The sequence below is a fragment of the Limanda limanda genome, chromosome 7 (assembly GCF_963576545.1).
Source record: "Limanda limanda chromosome 7, fLimLim1.1, whole genome shotgun sequence".
NCBI classification, from domain to species: domain Eukaryota; kingdom Metazoa; phylum Chordata; class Actinopteri; order Pleuronectiformes; family Pleuronectidae; genus Limanda; species Limanda limanda.
The window spans coordinates 25,738,460-25,755,387 of record NC_083642.1 but is presented as its reverse complement, the minus strand read 5'-3'; the positions used below and the strand labels follow the sequence as shown (position 1 = coordinate 25,755,387).

The window sequence follows — 16,928 nt, the reverse complement described above, 5'->3', positions numbered from 1 at the left end:
GCTGGACAACGCCACCAATCACGGATTTACGGTCCTACCCATCAAGTGTAGACCACACAGTGAAAATGTAATGTATATCGAATTAAAGTTGTAAAACGAGGCTTACCTTCTTTCGGCAGTAGGTGATGCTATCACTATCGCTACAGACAGACTAATAGATCTGCTCAGGTCAAAAACACTTGTTTATCTTAGATCAAAGACATCATAGGAATATGTGACGTCAGTGGTCAAAAGATTCCTTGTCAGTTTGCTTAATGAATCCTTTGAAGTGTTATTTTATATAAAGCCTGGCTGGAGTTAAATAGTAATGTTTGTTTGTATGTTTGATACACAACATGGGTCAAAAGTGACCCAGCTCAGTTTTAATTTTTCTATATCTTTGCAGTGAATCAATTTCAACAATCAACATTTCATGTATTCCCCAATTAACTTGTTTTCGATCACCACAAATCCTTTTTCAATTTTTCCTTTGTTCCTTTTCGTATAAAAAATGATATTGTATCACTACCCTCTAATGCACAACATGGGTCAAAAATTACCCGCATTTATTTCTTACATTATTTCACGCTTGAGTGTTTCTTTGCTATATGTTTGAAAAAATGTATTTTACCATTTGTTATTTCGGGTATTCATTAGATGACTTGTTTTTGATTACCACAAGTCATTATTTTTCTTTTCCCTTTCTTACTTTATAAACAAACATAAATTCTGTATTTCTACATCACTTTTACACACATGGGTCAAAAATGACCAATACTACAGAACACCTACCAATAATTTCACACATCTGCCTTTGCACATCTGATGCATGTAAGACTTATTTTACAATCAATTAATAGTGAGAAAGAGAAATATGTACAATGCTAACTAGCTGTTAGCAGGCTAGCTTAATTTCTGGCTAGCTAACCAAAGATAGAACCACAAAATAAAACTCGAAATATAGCAGTAAATCCTTAATAGACTGATGTAAGTTGCTTACGGTTGAAATGGTCATAAAGATGCTGTATAAAGAACAGGATGAAGTTGATGAGGCAATCCTTGGTCTTGATTCTGAGTCTGCAATCTCTGATGCTGAGGACCTGACTATGTTCTAATCTACAGGATCAAGCTGGAGTTGTGGGTGTCTGGGAATCCTTTGATGACTTTGAAGACTCATCTTCGATGACATCACAGGAGCCTTGTCATAAATGAAGAACAAGCTATGAAAGAATATAGCAAAGAAACACCCAGTCATGCATGAACAACATGGCCCATATTCATTTCCTGTGTTATGAATATGGGGGATTTTCTTATCCATGTTGTTCATTTGAAGGGATTTACATAGTTTGTGTATGATATTAACCATTTTATAGGGTTAGCATATTTAGAGTATTCACTTCAACTAAACTCAACAGTGCAGTAAATTGAGGAAGAGACTATAATGGCACACAAGACGAATGACCAACAGCTGATACATTTTCCGCTGTGCCTTGCAGAACTGAGGGCAAAGGAGAATGAAGGGAAGAGCAGACAAGAACTGCAGAAGATGAAGGTGCTGGTGGACTGTTATCAGTGGGCCGCAGATTGTGGATTATGATAACTACTAGATTTCCTAGATGTACAATATGCCAACTCACATATACCTCTATTACTGACAATACCTCTATTATTACAATTTCCACTGCGGCGCCCTTCATCTCCTGTCAGACTTTTCATTTGAAGGAATACTTAAAACTTGTTATTTGTGAATATTGATTATACAGAGTTGATTGATCAGCAAACATGCAGACTTGCCTTAGCGCCCTTAAGCAACTCTCATTTTGATTTGAGGAAAGAGTTCAAGTAGAACTAATGACTGCTCCTTCCAGCCACAGAGAGCTTTACCAGCCAGCATGCACATCATCAGTCCTGACTGGAAAACATTGATTGCAGTGATTATTAATTTTATTAAACCATTTTAAAACTGAATCAATAGTCACTGGACTGGATCAGAATTCAGGTTTATTGATTACTTCACCAAATGCTTGAAAGATTACATCACAATATTATGTATAGAACTGTATAGCACTTTCTTTTCTCTGTATCTTACACTGAAAACTTTACAGTCGGCATTTTTTCCCATTTACTGTATATATATATATTTATATATTCCCTCGCTTAAGGGAAGAAAAGTAGACATCCATAGTTGCGCGGACAGGAATGCTTCTCAAAAAATATTTAAATGCACTTAAAATAATTACATACATCCTTCTTTTAAAAAAAGGCATGGAATAAACTACCAAGGATCCAGGGCACAGAGATTCCAGTGCCTCTGTAGATTTGAGCTTTGGGTTTTGCTCCGTTACCAATTCTTCTTGTGAATCTGACAAACACTGATGAGCAATCCAACCAGCCAGAGCAGGTCGGTCCACTGGGTGGTGTTCATACATGAGCACACTGTCTGCAATGGACGAGGGTGGAGTAGAGCTGACTGGTAGATTAGTGGGAGGGTTTGCAAACCAGGAGGAGTTGACTCCGTGTTAAATCCTTCAATGTTAAGGCTTAGTGGGTCAACACATGAAGGAATGTATGATAAGAGTCCTTCTACCATCATTTCATTGTAAACCAGCAATTATCCCGGAGACGGTATCATAAAAAAATGAAAGAAAATGAGCAAAAATAAATAAGTAAAATCTCAATGACAGGCAAGAATGATAAAGATGACAGGATGGTTGTGTCACCGAGAACGTCCCAAGCAAAGCTGCATTCGACCTCTGATAACATTAAGAGATGCAGATGAGAGTTTCAGTCTCTCCGACGTGGAAAGAGCCCGCAACCAAATAACACACAAATAACAAGGAACATAAACATTAAAGTGACAAAAAATGCTTTGGGTTGTGGTACACGATGGATATTACAACATTTTTGATTCGATCACCAAAATCACAAGAAGGGCGACACTGATGGTGTCATCATTTTCTAACAGGCACAGGCGGCCAACAGAGATTTTCGCAAAGAGCAAATAAAAGATTCATCAAATTCATGGTTTACCTCACTTGCTTTCAGCATGTAGATATACTTTCTTTTGTTGCAAATTAAATAAAGAAAAATCAGGTACAGGGCTCGCAACAATATCAATAAATTATCTGTGTACACTTCTTTTCTAGTCATTACAGTTTGAGATGAGTCAGGGGATGATGAATGACAACAGTCAGCAGAGAGAGCTGTTCACAGTGCTGCTCATCCCCGAGAGAAAGAAGGGAGGAAGTACAGGTTGAAGACTTTTCTGCAAGCTGAGTGTGGTAGAAAAGCTGAACACCTTAATGCCGAGTCCTGAACTGAGACGGAAAAGCTACGGTCTTTGTTATCTTCCTGCCGACATTGTAGTCCCTCTGTAATCTGTCTCCAGCCCAGGAGAGCAGAGGTGAAACGTCTCTTATATGTCATGTTCATCTCCATCATTTCCATTTCGCCCATCCGTTCCCTACACTACTATCTGCATCCGAGACTGAGCAGACGCCCCCTCTGGAGCGGCGATGTGGAAGACGGAGCCGATGCGCAGGAAGAAGCGCCTGAGGACGGCCCGCAGTTCAGGGATCAGGTCAAACTGCATCATGTCACAGAGCTGGGGGTAGTAGCAGGAGGCATGGGGCTTGAACTGGAAATAAAGGAGAAAATGAAAAAAATGTAAATTAGCAGCACGTTGAAGCCCTGCTAATTATTTTTCAAAAAATGCAACCACCAAAAGGAGGGGCGGTTCCTCAGGGATGTATGGGCTCTGCTGGGACCACAGCGTTCACAGTACGAGTTTAAATATATTAGTTATAACTGAAAGCTTTAAGGCTTTAAGGCTCTGCTTGTAAAGGCAAATACACTCAACACACTTTTCCAAAACTCACAGCAATCCTTGCACAACAGAATGGTGCAGACCAGTCTACTTTTAACAATAGTGTTTTCATTTTTGTTGATGCAGTGGTTTGTGTGGCACGCTCTTTCTGTAGCTGGCAGCACTGTGCCAAGATTTCCTGCTGCTTCAAGCTACATGCTGGGAAGTTGCTCGACTGAAAGCTGCTAAAGTTTTGGCCTAAAATGCCCTGAATATATAAAAAATAGAAAAATACACTGAGTCATTGGCTGCCATGACTCATCCATGAGTCATGCACTCACACAGAGTTACACACACGTGTCAGCTTGCTTGTGTGTTTACAATCACAAAATATGAAACTAAAAGAGGATATATAATTACCTCATACAATTCAAATCCCATTAGTTTTTCCACAGAGAGCCGTGAGTCTCTCTTTCATTTCGTACCTAGTTCAGATTTAATCACAGCTGGACATGTGTAGTTGAAAGTATACTGTGCGTGTCTGTATCTGAATGTGTGTGTGCTTGTTCCTGCCTTGTCATCGGGCATCCGTAGCGTCCTGGTGAGCAGCAGCATGAGCAGGCTGTTCCAAGCCTCTCTGTGGCTCTCGGAGGTCAGACTGATGAAGTAGGCCAGAGCTTCGCTACACACCCTGACGGAGACGAAACAAGGCCCGTATTATTTCCAACATCATAATGACATATTCCAAACACTGAACAGACAGAGGGATTCTGTCTATCACCACCGCTTCTGTACAAGTATTATTATTGTAGAGAAGCAGATCAAGGCTACAAATCCTGGACTAAGGCACCCACACCTTAATGATTAACACCACCCAAATGCATTCCTCATGTAATAAATGAGTCAACGAGTGCAGCTGCTCAACGACAAACACAACACAGTGATTTGTGCCACGCTCTCACATGTCAGTAAATTCTACTAAGTACATACACGGTGTACAGTTCATAAATCTGTAATGAAGTATGAGCCGTGCGTCGAAAAACAGCTAACACAACACGGAACAACACCAGTGCTGCACTTTACACAAGATATTTTATATTTGAGTATTGTGTATCCACAGCCTAAGATATCTTGTTCTTTTGTTGTCTACTGAAAAGACATTAGTGAGCCTTCATTATGGAATGGGCAATCCAATATATGACAGCTCACATACACTGTGCTGCTGCTGTAAATATTCACTAGTGAACCAACCATGTATGCCGTTATTTCTGTTTGAGTAATTTTATGTAGGAACTACAGCACCTAACTGTTTTAGGAAATTTGTAGCTTTATGAAAAAATTCTACTTATTCTCTTGTGACACATTTTTGGTGGTGACAGACATCGTTGGTTTTGGTATCTCATCTTGAAAAAAATAACTATACAGTTTTGCCAGCTTTATCTTGTACAGAAATGTTGGTCATTTTAACAAAGACTTGATGACGGTGTTGTAGGTTGTTCTCACAGCAGCAGGCGTGTCTGGATGTCAGGCCACGAGTCCTTCAGCTGAGGGTCAGAGTACATCTTGAACAAGATCCTCAGGCTGCATGCAAGACTGCTGGTTTCCTGCTTCAACAAGTTGGGTTTGGATTTCCCTTTAAACCCTGATGGCAAAGAGAAAGGTGATGAATGTTAAAATCAAGAAACCCAGAACAACTAAAAGGGGAAGTGAATTGCCTGAGATCCAACACTGTGACTGCATCCTCATGGATCTATGTTATATATCATATCTCTTAGATGTAGCAAACAAGACCTAACCGAACGAATGTCAAATCAGTGTGGAGAGCATTGACCACTGTCTTACACTTACTATTGTCTGATTTTTTAATTGAAAACGTCATTTCATGTTTGTCTGACTGATTGCATTAATTAATGAAAAAGCAGCCATCAGCAGTAACATAGAAAATTGTTGATGTTTCATCATTGAAATATATCGATGCATCCTGGCATCTCTCTTCTGTTTACTTTCCAATAAAGACACAAAATGACCCCAAAAAAAACAAATCCCCCTCCAACAACAGAAGAGCCAAATTCAACAAGACAGTTTTCCAATAAGAATGATGTCTTTTCCTTTGTTTTAATGACATCAAAAAACCTCCGAAGTCACCCAGTAGTACAAAGAATTCAGTCCAGATGAAAAGAGATTTTACATTTCTATGCAACAGTAAATCATTTTAGCAATATAATTAAGGACCCTTTAGGTGTTGACTGTAGAAAATGTGTTGATATGTGAAGGTATTTAGACAAGAGACAGTCACATAACCTCATACAGAAGGAATGCAAAATATAAAAGACATGATTTAATGATTCTATTTACCGGCCCTCCAGAGCGCCGTCCTCTGTTCGTTGTTGGAGTTGAAGTCCTTGGCGAAGGTGTGTGACTCCAGCAGACAGTCTAGCAGCTTGAAGAGGTGTGCAGAGGTCATGTGTCTGTACATACCCTGATCTGGACCCAGCTCTCCACTGTCCGACTCTTCCAGAGCATCTCTCTGAAGGGAAGGAGGTGTTGGGACAACTTAGGCTATAGGAAGAACTGAGGATTGTATAAGCTTCATTAGAACTGATCTGATATTTAATCAAAGCTTGATTCTCTCTTCATTTAACCCTTTTCCACCGGATGTGTATGTATATATATCTCCAAGACTGGCATTTGTGTTTTCCCCTTTAGAGCCAGATAAGATGTGTGTCTTATCCTCCATGTAAGAATTTTCATTACGTGAGGGATGAAATACATCATGATTGGCTTCAATATTTGAAGCAAAAAAAATGAAGGGGAAATGTAGCTTTGGCGAGTTTGCCTGCTTAATTTTAGGGAAAAGGCAATTATTTGTGTATGCTTAAGCTATACAATGCTTTTATTTCATGTCTCTCGTGTCTAAGAGGGTGAGAAAAAAAGCTTTTTGTTGGTTGTTTTCAAACAATGCTTAAGGCAGCATTTCACAGAAGCTGTCGTGACCAACCTGTGCAGCAGCCATGTTCTCAGCATCTTCCTTCTTGCTGGTTGCTGGGTAGAAGACTATGTTGTCTATGGTCTGGATTAGTTCGAGCTGTACCACACATTTGATCAGCAGCCCAGCAAATAGTTTCTGATCTGAAACTCATGTAGCACAAAAACAGCTAAATCAACAAATATGATTTGACTTTAAAACTCTTATTTTCAGATTTACAGGTTTGTTTTGAATATGGGTTGGACACAAACATAAATTAGTGTGTGCTTGGGCATTCCATGTACTCACGAGCATTGGACTTTCCCTTCCAGGTGTCATCGCTGGACATCTGACTGTGTCCTCTCTCTGACAGAGCTCTGTCGTAGCTGCTCTGGGACTGACTGTCGAAATCAGCATCCTGAAGATTTAGAGTAGCAAAACTATTCAGTGTCATCCTTCAGATACATCATGGAAATAAAACATTCCTTTCATTAGTCAACAGTTGTTTATCATGTTCCAGACCAAGTAGGCAGCATCTGCAAAGCAGATGTTAAATGGAATCGTTGTATAGTCTCTGAGTGAATTTATTTGTTTTCTTACAAAGTGCTTCCCATCAGCAGTTTCCTCATCCTGTCCAGCCGGTCTCCAAGTCAACAAACTGATGTGAAAAGCAAACGCAATGATTTGAGAATCAGGTGTTGTAACTTACATCCTGTCACAGCATTAAACAACAGCAACGTAAATACAACAGCCATAAGTCCTAAATTCCCATTAACTCTGCAGTACCTTCAATTAATCAAACACGGGACTGAATTCCATTCTAACATCAAGATTGTTCAGCAGCTGTAATAGAAACCAAGCTGACCTGAAGTCTACGACAGTGGTTGAAGACTTACGCGTGAGGGCTGGTGTTTTGGAAGATCTCCAACATACATGAACAGGTGATTTTCCAGACCTCTGGGCTGAACTTCTCCCCGTTCAGAATCACCAGGTTCTCCAGACAGTTAGTTCCTGATCGAGCCAGTTGCTCGTTGTCTGTAAAAGAAAGAGAATGACTTCACAGCTGCTTCGTACGAGCACTGAACGCTTTGGGTTGAGACTAAGGGAGATAGTTGTGTCTTTAAGTAATATAAACTGTTGGAAGCTCAGGCTGATTAACAGCAGTGAATATATACTGTGGATAAGAGACTCTCACAGGTTTTATAAAATTATCTTTGAACAGATTTTTTTCTCAATTGAATACAACAAAATGTCAAGCATAGTGGCCATTACAAAACTTAATTTTTTCATCAACAATATATGGCACAGTTCAAAGTCGAATTGTCCTTTGTTTCTTGGTAATTAAATGGATTGATCAATTACACTGTCCTGCCTGGTGGCCTAGGGGTCAAAGCTGTTGGTGCATTGCACTGGCTGCTGTCTATTGTCTGCCAACTAGTAAAAGGCAAAACATTTCCTTACAAAATTAATTGCGGGACAATATGGGAATCTTTAGATGGGAAAGATTACGCTTTTTTCTTTTGCTGAAGGGCTTGAATAGTTGGAGAGGATCCTAACTTTTTCTTATCTGATTTATATTATATTTCATTTATTTTCATAAATATTAAGCTATGTCATCTGATCTTACAATCTGGGGTGGGGCAACGAAAATAGCAGAGTTTCAGCCTCAGGGTGGCCCATGTTATTCTCTAACTGGTTACCAAGACAAAGCATTTAACTATATTTGCAGAAACTGTGAAGAGTTACTTGAACCTCTGCTACTGTTCTACTAACAGAGATCTACAACACCTCTAATCATTAATGCACTTTGAGTCGGTAATGACGAGACTGCAAACTGACGTAATATTACATGAATATTACAAGAAAATGTCATAATTTTACAAGTGACAAGGGGTTGTAATACTACAACAAAAAAAACTTTGAAAGAATAATAAAATTTGTCATGTTAGAGGTGGAATATCAGAAGATCATTTTATCAGGACTTGTCTGAGATTGTGAAAGACACTTTCTATATAGAACAGAGTCTAGTGAAAATATGAATGACGCTGAGGAAATTTGTAGGGAAGCAGAATGCTGAGGAAAGGGGAAGCGTATGTTTCTACCCCTCTGCACTCCCCTCAGTCACTTTAGTCATGGCTGCACATACAGTACACAGTAGCTGACCAGCACAGTAGCAAAGTATCTGTTTTATGAAATCTGATGTAATACATAGTTACGTGTTCCTTTTCTGCCATAGGAGCACGAAAAGAATGTGATTCTGCTCTACTCTACATGAATTTAAACACCCACCTTGTCTGACACACCACTGTAGCTGTGTGAAAATGTCAACCAGCAGGATTTCACTGAGAGGCTCATAAAACTGAGTGAACACGTCACAGATGGCATACAGCGCGTGGTTGCATGTTGTTGTCATCCACTCGGTTTTCTGGAAGCAAACAACAAACAAACATAAGCCGGTGTTTTATAAAACTGCATAAAAGTGTTGACAGTAACTGAAGACTCCTGCCTCTCCAAATCCCAGAGGAGGATATCCTTCAAATAGTTCAGTTGCTTGTTTAAAACATGAACAACCAGTGAGCTCTGACCTCTGTTTGCTGCTCAGGGAGCTTCATGTTGTCAAAGATGCGGAAGACGATTCTGAAGAGGTCATGCCACCAGTGGTTCTCGAAGGTGTGGCCGTAACTCTTCATGATCTCAAACATGACTGTGAGACCTCTGTCAGAAGCAAAGAAACAGTTAAAGCTTCATCAGACTGACGATCGGCAAAGAGAAACATGACTAGCACTACGCTGATGATACGTCCTTTGTGATATCATGCTACATTCTACATGCAATTAGATTTTCAGTCAAAATGTACTATTTGTATTAAGGAAACAACTGTTCATTTCTTTTTAAAATTTGCATGCTATTTGAGAGGATTACACTGTATCTATGTGTCTGATTTTTCATTTTTCATACATTATATTTATCATATTTCTTTATTTTGTGTGTGTGCAGCTGCATAAAATGTTGACAATTTGCTGGGCAGTGACAAATCAGAGGGTCTATTCCAGTCTATTCTGACAAACAACTCATACTGGGTTAGAATGAGTTAGTTGTTAGTTGCTTGATTGTTAACTTAAGATAAACATTATTGATTAATCCATCATTTATTTAAAAAAAAAAATTGATTGTGAAAATGTCAACATGGCCTGAGAGTTGAAGATAAAGACTTCAAAGGTCTTTTTCCCCTTTGTGTAGTGAGTCCCAAACCAAGATACTTATTTCAAAAATAAATTAATACAGTAAAGCAGCAAATTCTCACATTTAAGGACCAACGTGAACCACTCAGTATTTTCTTGTATGATTAAGCAAAATCAACTATTAAAAAAGTTGCAGAATAATGCTGTGTCAATTACTTCCACTTCCATGGATGTTTAATCTTATTAATAATTAATGTATCACATGTCCAAATCACAGCAATTTCGACACTGCACTTCCTTGGGCCCCTTACAATACACACACCAAGTGTGAAGCTGATAGGACAGAAGGTTCTTACGATACACATACAGACAGACTGACAGATTTCTGGAATTAGTATATGCAATTAAGTGAACACTGTAAGATTAACAGTGTGAGCTACACTCCACTGATGAACTGTTTATGTACCTGGTCCGAACATCCAGCTTGCAGCGGTTGATGATACAAGAAAGCTCAAACAGAATGGGAAACCAGCCACGAACCCACACCCGATCGCCTGGGGCAACATTCATGTCATCACTAGTGTATTCCCTCAGAGCCTGGGCAGAGTACAACACAAAATCATCAAGTCCTGAAGAAACCAGATAGTGAGTGAGAATATTTTGTCACAGTTGCCATTTTATTGAACCGGTATTGTCACAAGTCAGCTGCTCCTACCTGTGGTCTTTCTGAGACGTATTTAGCACAGTGCCGGATGAGTCTGATAGCCTCCATGCTGGTGTCAGGAAAAGCTGCGTTGCACACAAACTCTGACAAGCACTTCACTGCATCTTGGAACGAATCTATAGCAGCTGCAAAGTGCTCCTGGAAAGTGTTTGCTGAGGGAGGAGTGAAAGTAAGAAATCAAAAACAGACTAGTCCTATAAAAGCTAGAGTCTCACTGTCAGCTGAGCGCTTTGACACATCACAACCTCTGTAAGTTGGCTTTTAGGCAGCTAAGCCAAAATGGACAATGTACGTCTAAATTCAACAAATCACCTTTTTTTCACAAGTTACATACGTTCCAATCACAAGAGGTTCAGTAATGGTATCAGTTTTGGTTTCAATAGGCCATGTAATCTGTATTTTAGTGTAATAGGTGTAGCATTATATTTGAACAGTAGCAGCAAAAGGTATCTGATGTGTTTATGTTACCAGAGTAACACACAGAGGAAGTGATGTCAACGTGAGGGGCGTTGCTGTGTGTGTTAGTGAAGGGAAGTTTTCTGAACCGACATTTCCTGAACAGGAAGTAGTGTTTACTGTGGATCTGAACGCAGCTGTACTCACTGACAATGTGCCCAGTGGTCTGGAAGGCCAGCTCCACTATAGTCTCGTCATGGTCAGCGGCTGCCTGGTGAAACACCGAGAAGATGTTCTTCCAGCCTGAACGGATGTTGGCTGCTTGGGAGTTGACCATCTGAGCCACACACCTAATCACCATGTCTCTGATAGTGGGGGACCTGTTCACATGGTGCAGAACATCAAATTAATATTTTCAAATTGTATTAACAAACCTCTACTTTGTTCCACATTTCTAGTGTAAATAACACACACATATGTATTAAGAAAGAACTGTTTTTCATCGGAGCCACCATTAATATAAATAAAAATGTCTATTATCTACCTGTTCTTCTTCATGATGTGTTCAAACGGCCTGAGGAAGTCTTTCTGGAAGCGGAAATTGGCCAGCTCTCCTTTCTCCAAAAACTTCATGGAGAGCTGCCTCAGCGAGTCCACGGCAAAAATGGCTACATCCTCATTGGGGTTGCAACCCACCTGTAAGAGACACATAAATCAGCCATGGATAAAATGGACTTATAGTGTTTTTGTTACTTTCCGAGTTTACAATCATGTTTAAACCGGCGTTACTTAAATTTGTGGGCCATCTACGGGCACAACAAGTTGTAAATACAACACTTAGAGCTTATATGGCTGGTGATTTAAAGCTCAGCCGCTGAGGAAAATTATCAAGCTCTTTAGCAAATAATCACTCTGTTGTGTTTACTGGCTATTATCAGACTCTTTGTGCTGATTGGTGCAAAGTAGCAGACAGTGAAAACAACACTAATGAGGCAAAACACAGACCAACATAAATATACAACTTCGAGACCGAAACATGTCCTACCTAAGTACGTTTTTAAATAAATGTTTCCCACCTGGATACTGCAAACACGCTGAGTAGACAGAATTACAGAGCTCTCACACCACTGTTATAAATCTGATTCCTCAGGGGGGCACTACAGGACAACATTAAGTGCACAGAGCGGCGGGGAGCTCCAACAAAAGAAAACCTCATCACCCTGCTACTGCGTGCTACACCACTCACTAAAAGCAGCTCCTACTTGTGCCTGATTAATAATTCTCCAAACTTTGTTCACTGACCTTGTTAAAGTGGTCTCCTATGACCTGCCAAATTCGAGACCACTGCAGCCTGATGCGGTTCATGTTGTAGTAGGAAATTTCCACGATCTTCTGCAAGCTGAACATTCTGGGCTGGTGTGTCGAGGCCAGCTCATCCATAGACACCGCACACAACCACCGCACAAAGTCCACTGGAAACAATCGCAGAGCAACACTGTGAATAGCGTCTCTTACTTTTAAAAGATGCAAAGAGATGTGAGAATCGAAGAATGAAACACTAACCGATTGCATTTCCATCCAGTCTGGTCGAACCAGTGAAGATCCTGCAAACATAAAAAAACACCTTCAGTATTTGTAGGGAATAGAAAAGCTCATTCATTACATAGGACATAGTGTATATATATCATGCACTTATGGTATTGATATTCTGTGTGTGGGCTCCCTCGTGAGTATTTTGTCTCACCTGTCCACAGCCACCACCACACTCTGAGAGCTGGTCTCTCCTACCGACTCCTGGATATGAGCCATCTGTCTCTTGTCCTGACTTCCCACAAGGTTTCCTGCAACACCAAACCCATTGAACACAGGTTAATGTTCAGTTAGGCATCAGACACAGACGAAAGGTTTATCAGACTTTTAAAAGCACACTGAACAAGGCTTTAGTGCAGAATGATTGTGTTTTAATTCATTAGACTTGATGCAAAATATATGGTATATAATTTAAGACCCTGTGTGACATTTGCGCTTGTCCCTTTAGAACCGGATAACATGTGCTGAAAGGTTAAATACATTATGGGAAATGTAGTTTGTTATCACTCTTCGATATTAGTGTTTCAGACGATGGCTGACGATCTGAGTGAGGTGATTGAAGTTGAAGCGGTGTATAGTAGAGTTTCATCGAGGAAAACAACAATGAAAATAACAATGAAGACTCAGACCCAGACGATGTTCTGCTGACCTGAGACTCAGTTGGTAAGAGACATGCTTGAGGAGAGGGAAAAAGGGGAATCAGAGATTGCCTGGTTTATTGCTTTTTTTTTTTTAAATGTTCACGAACTTTAGGGAAACGATGATGATTTACAATGAAAGCCAAATTTTTAAGACATAAAATGTTTGGTTTCTTAATTTCATGTCTCTATCTGCTTGAGAAAACCCTAAGGTTTTAGGTGGATGTTCAAACAATGCTTAAGTTTTAGATTGCGTTGTTATTCAGCACCTTACCTTTCAAGTTATTTTCATAAACAGTGTCGTGAGATATTATGTTAAGGGCTAAATTTAGAGTAGAAGTTCTGTGCATGTCTTACCAAGGCCTAATGGCATGAACTCCTCTGTGCCGGAGGGTAAGCCCTTAATGCCGCCCTCTTTGTCGCGCACCACCCCTGAGATGTAGCGCGTCTTCACCCCTGTGCCGATCAACTGGGCGAGCTCCAGCTGACTGATACACCTCAGAATCTATAACACAGATAGAAGCCACAAATAATTTAATATTATTCAAACTGCTGTGATGAATAATAACATTTTGGATGCAGCTTATATGAGAAATGTCCTCGTATTTTTGAGGAATCTGTAGCAGAAATATTAGGGAAGATGGAAGAAGAAAACAGTGGGGAGATTAAATATGTAGAAAACAGCAGAAATAATGTGTAATAATAAGTGACAACATATCTAAGTTACAGAAATGACATAACGATACTGATATTTCATTATTATAATTAATTTGCAAAAGGCCATAAGAAAAACACTGGTAAAACCATTTGTATTGTGTGGCTTAAAAATTAATGTATAAACAAATAAAAAAAAGAATATCTTTTTTCCAGCTCTATCACCTTTTGTTTTGTAATTTTAAATCAATTTAAAAAATACATATTAAATACTGAATGAATGAACGACCCTGCAACGACCAGAGCTTGTTTACCACAGCTTTCATTCCTGCAAATTACATGAGGAGCAGTAACTGCGATGTTTCATTATCAAATCATTACTGTTGGAAATTTATTCCTGCTAGGACCTCTGCTTTTAGAGAAAGCCACAACAGAATATATATAAAGCTAAATGACATGAATACACTTGCATATCTCTGCCTGGACGCCATCTACTGGCAAATCCTAACAAGTTAAGAAATCTTTGGAGCTCTCTTGAATTTCACAACAAATATCAGACATTTCCTAACTTAAGAGAGCTAGAAAAAGCAATTAAAAAGTAGAACTGAAAATGTAATGTAATGTTTTGGGTCAGTTAGGAGTTATTCCCTACTCTGATTTTATTTAATAAATAAGGGATATGCAGTGCACCACTACTTAAAATATTCTTTCTGACAAGCTCACAATAAAACATAGGTAGGAAGCTTTCTTCCCTTTACAAAGGTTGTTATCTTTGAGATTCAAGAAAACTTGACCTCACCTCATGCCAGGAGTTTCCCAGGTAGTTTCCATCTGTGTGAGCCACGGTGATCAGGGTCTTGATGGTGTCAATGTTCTTCTGCTTCATCTCCGTGATGCTGGAGCTGGCCGTCAGCAGGGTGAATCGGGCCAGGGCCTGGACGTACGCATCTCGCTCCAACTACACACACACGGGCCAGTTACTACATAGTCGGTTATTATCACTAGGAACATTGAGTCGCCTAAAGAATGATGTAAATGATAATTATGATGTGACTCATGGAAAAACAAACAAATGCATCATCTCATCTACATCACCAATGTCACCAGACCTGCATGTTGAAGATGCAGGCGATTCTGATGGCACATCGGATGCCCTCCAGACACAGTGAGGCCACCTCTGGGTCGTCACAGTCCTGCAGTCCCACACTAAATGCTGCAAGCAAGGGGGTCCACGCCAGCTACAACACAGACATTGAAACCTTCATTCTGCTTCTGTTTCCCCCCCCAAATCCTCCTCTTAATGTACTAAGTTACAGCAAACAATTGCTCTGGCACTATACCTTGAACATAGGCCTGACATGCTCCAGGTGTGTGGCGCTGAAGAAGGGAGCCTGAGCATGGCTGACGGCTTCCATTAGTGCCTTAGCAGTCTTTGCCATCTGCTCCATCTCCACGTTGTACAGCAGCCGACGCTGCTTCTCGCTGGCCACACCTGGAGGGAGGACATAGCTTTGTTTCTCAGTAAACAGGGAGGTAAAGAGACTAAAGGAGTCATCACTGTGCTGGTGCTCTCTATTTAAAAGCCATTGTATGACACTGTTCAAAAAGCTAAATTTCAGAGAAAACCGTTTGTTTGAGAGTAATCCTGATGGCAGGTGCATGAGCTGACACACGGGTACTCACTCTGCTTGGTGGACTTTGGAGTGAGTGAAAACTCTTTGCTGTCCTTCATGGCAATCTTCTTGCCTGCGATCTCATCATATATAGAAGATAGATATTCTTCTGGCAGGTCTTTACTGTCATTTATACCACGGTTCATCTTGATGTACTGCTCCTTTGTCATTTTGTTCTTTACCTGGATACATGAACAAAATTGAGAAGGAGAGTTGGAGTGATTGTTGAAAGAGGGAAGGAATTCTGGGCTTTAACAACAGGATTCTGTATGTATGAACATACACACACACAGCAGTACTGTCATATTGTGCTTGACAAGATTGGGATGAAAATGTTTCACTGTAAAATCCATGATGTTTTTTTAAAACTGTTTAAAATTGAAATGATGATTAAAAACATTGTCGTTGCAGTGTTTGGAAAAAAATTTGATAAATACTGTACAGCAACCGAAGTTAGCGACAGTCTCCCTGATGCAGCTGCTAATACAGAGTGGGTTTATATGCATCAATGGGCCTGTTCAGACCTGGTTTTCACAACCCGCTCAGATGATCTGATCACAAGTGTACATCTTTAAGTAGTCGATTCCCTGCTTTTTATGCAAATAAACTCATACATAATTAGTTTTCAAAGACAAAATTATGTATTTTTCAGTCTAATTACGACAGATGGGTCTGTTGTCAGTATGTGTACTTGTACAGATATCTTTTTGAGGACATAGTTGAGCGTCACAGAGCGGGGAGATTTACTTGATTCAGCTAAAATCAATATGTGCTGGTTACTGTTAATAATGTGATAGTTGACAAAAATAAGGAATGTATGGAAACATAGTCTGTCTTTTAATTTGGCCCAGTGCAGAGGGCTGAACAGGGTCTTTCTTGCTCATTCTCACTGCTCCTCCCTGGCTTCAGTTTGTGTGTGTCACAGTGTGAAATATGTAGCACCTTCTTTTCCCAGACTTTCAATTTCAGATGCAATTTCCTTTGTACAATTCAGAATGTTACAGGCCTATGAGTCCCTGTCGTCCGTTTGCATGAAGACACTGTGTTGATACAGTGGGCCTGCCAATGCAGAGGGGTCTGGCAGAGAGCCTGGTAGATTACTTTGTAATGTGAGCATAATTTGATTCATGCTAATTTATTGTGATTATTTTTAAATAAACGACTCAAAACACTGTCAGTGTTAAAAACTGCTTTCTAAGGATTTAGCAGCTGACAGCACTAAAAGCACTAAAAGCTTAAAGAGTTGCTTTCCTTTTCTAAACCTTGGGTTGTTTGAGGTCAGAATACTGTAAAATTCATACTGCATAAACAAAAACAACATT

General features: G+C 39.9%; 1 protein-coding gene across 3 annotated transcripts in view; it reads right to left on the bottom strand.

Moving 5' to 3' along the window:
* Positions 1-1,962: 1,962 nt before the first annotated feature.
* Positions 1,963-16,928, bottom strand: part of arfgef2 (ADP-ribosylation factor guanine nucleotide-exchange factor 2 (brefeldin A-inhibited)) — a 28,161-nt gene continuing 13,195 nt past the window's right edge. For 2 of the 3 annotated variants that reach the window (XM_061074180.1, XM_061074181.1), the window contains exons 18-39: positions 15,617-15,788; positions 15,274-15,425; positions 15,043-15,171; positions 14,733-14,891; positions 13,637-13,784; positions 12,796-12,892; positions 12,615-12,655; positions 12,354-12,523; positions 11,596-11,747; positions 11,259-11,431; positions 10,647-10,807; positions 10,398-10,528; positions 9,335-9,464; positions 9,039-9,174; positions 7,646-7,784; positions 7,350-7,407; positions 7,059-7,167; positions 6,783-6,919; positions 6,140-6,311; positions 5,288-5,426; positions 4,358-4,475; positions 1,963-3,616 (exon numbers count right to left, since the gene is read on the bottom strand). In XM_061074180.1, the coding sequence (XP_060930163.1) occupies positions 3,443-3,616; positions 4,358-4,475; positions 5,288-5,426; positions 6,140-6,311; positions 6,783-6,919; positions 7,059-7,167; positions 7,350-7,407; positions 7,646-7,784; positions 9,039-9,174; positions 9,335-9,464; positions 10,398-10,528; positions 10,647-10,807; positions 11,259-11,431; positions 11,596-11,747; positions 12,354-12,523; positions 12,615-12,655; positions 12,796-12,892; positions 13,637-13,784; positions 14,733-14,891; positions 15,043-15,171; positions 15,274-15,425; positions 15,617-15,788 (2,997 nt within the window). In that variant the 3' untranslated portion in view covers positions 1,963-3,442. The remainder of the gene's footprint in view (positions 3,617-4,357; positions 4,476-5,287; positions 5,427-6,139; positions 6,312-6,782; positions 6,920-7,058; positions 7,168-7,349; positions 7,408-7,645; positions 7,785-9,038; positions 9,175-9,334; positions 9,465-10,397; positions 10,529-10,646; positions 10,808-11,258; positions 11,432-11,595; positions 11,748-12,353; positions 12,524-12,614; positions 12,656-12,795; positions 12,893-13,636; positions 13,785-14,732; positions 14,892-15,042; positions 15,172-15,273; positions 15,426-15,616; positions 15,789-16,928) is intronic. The other variant, XM_061074182.1, reaches the window with a different exon arrangement.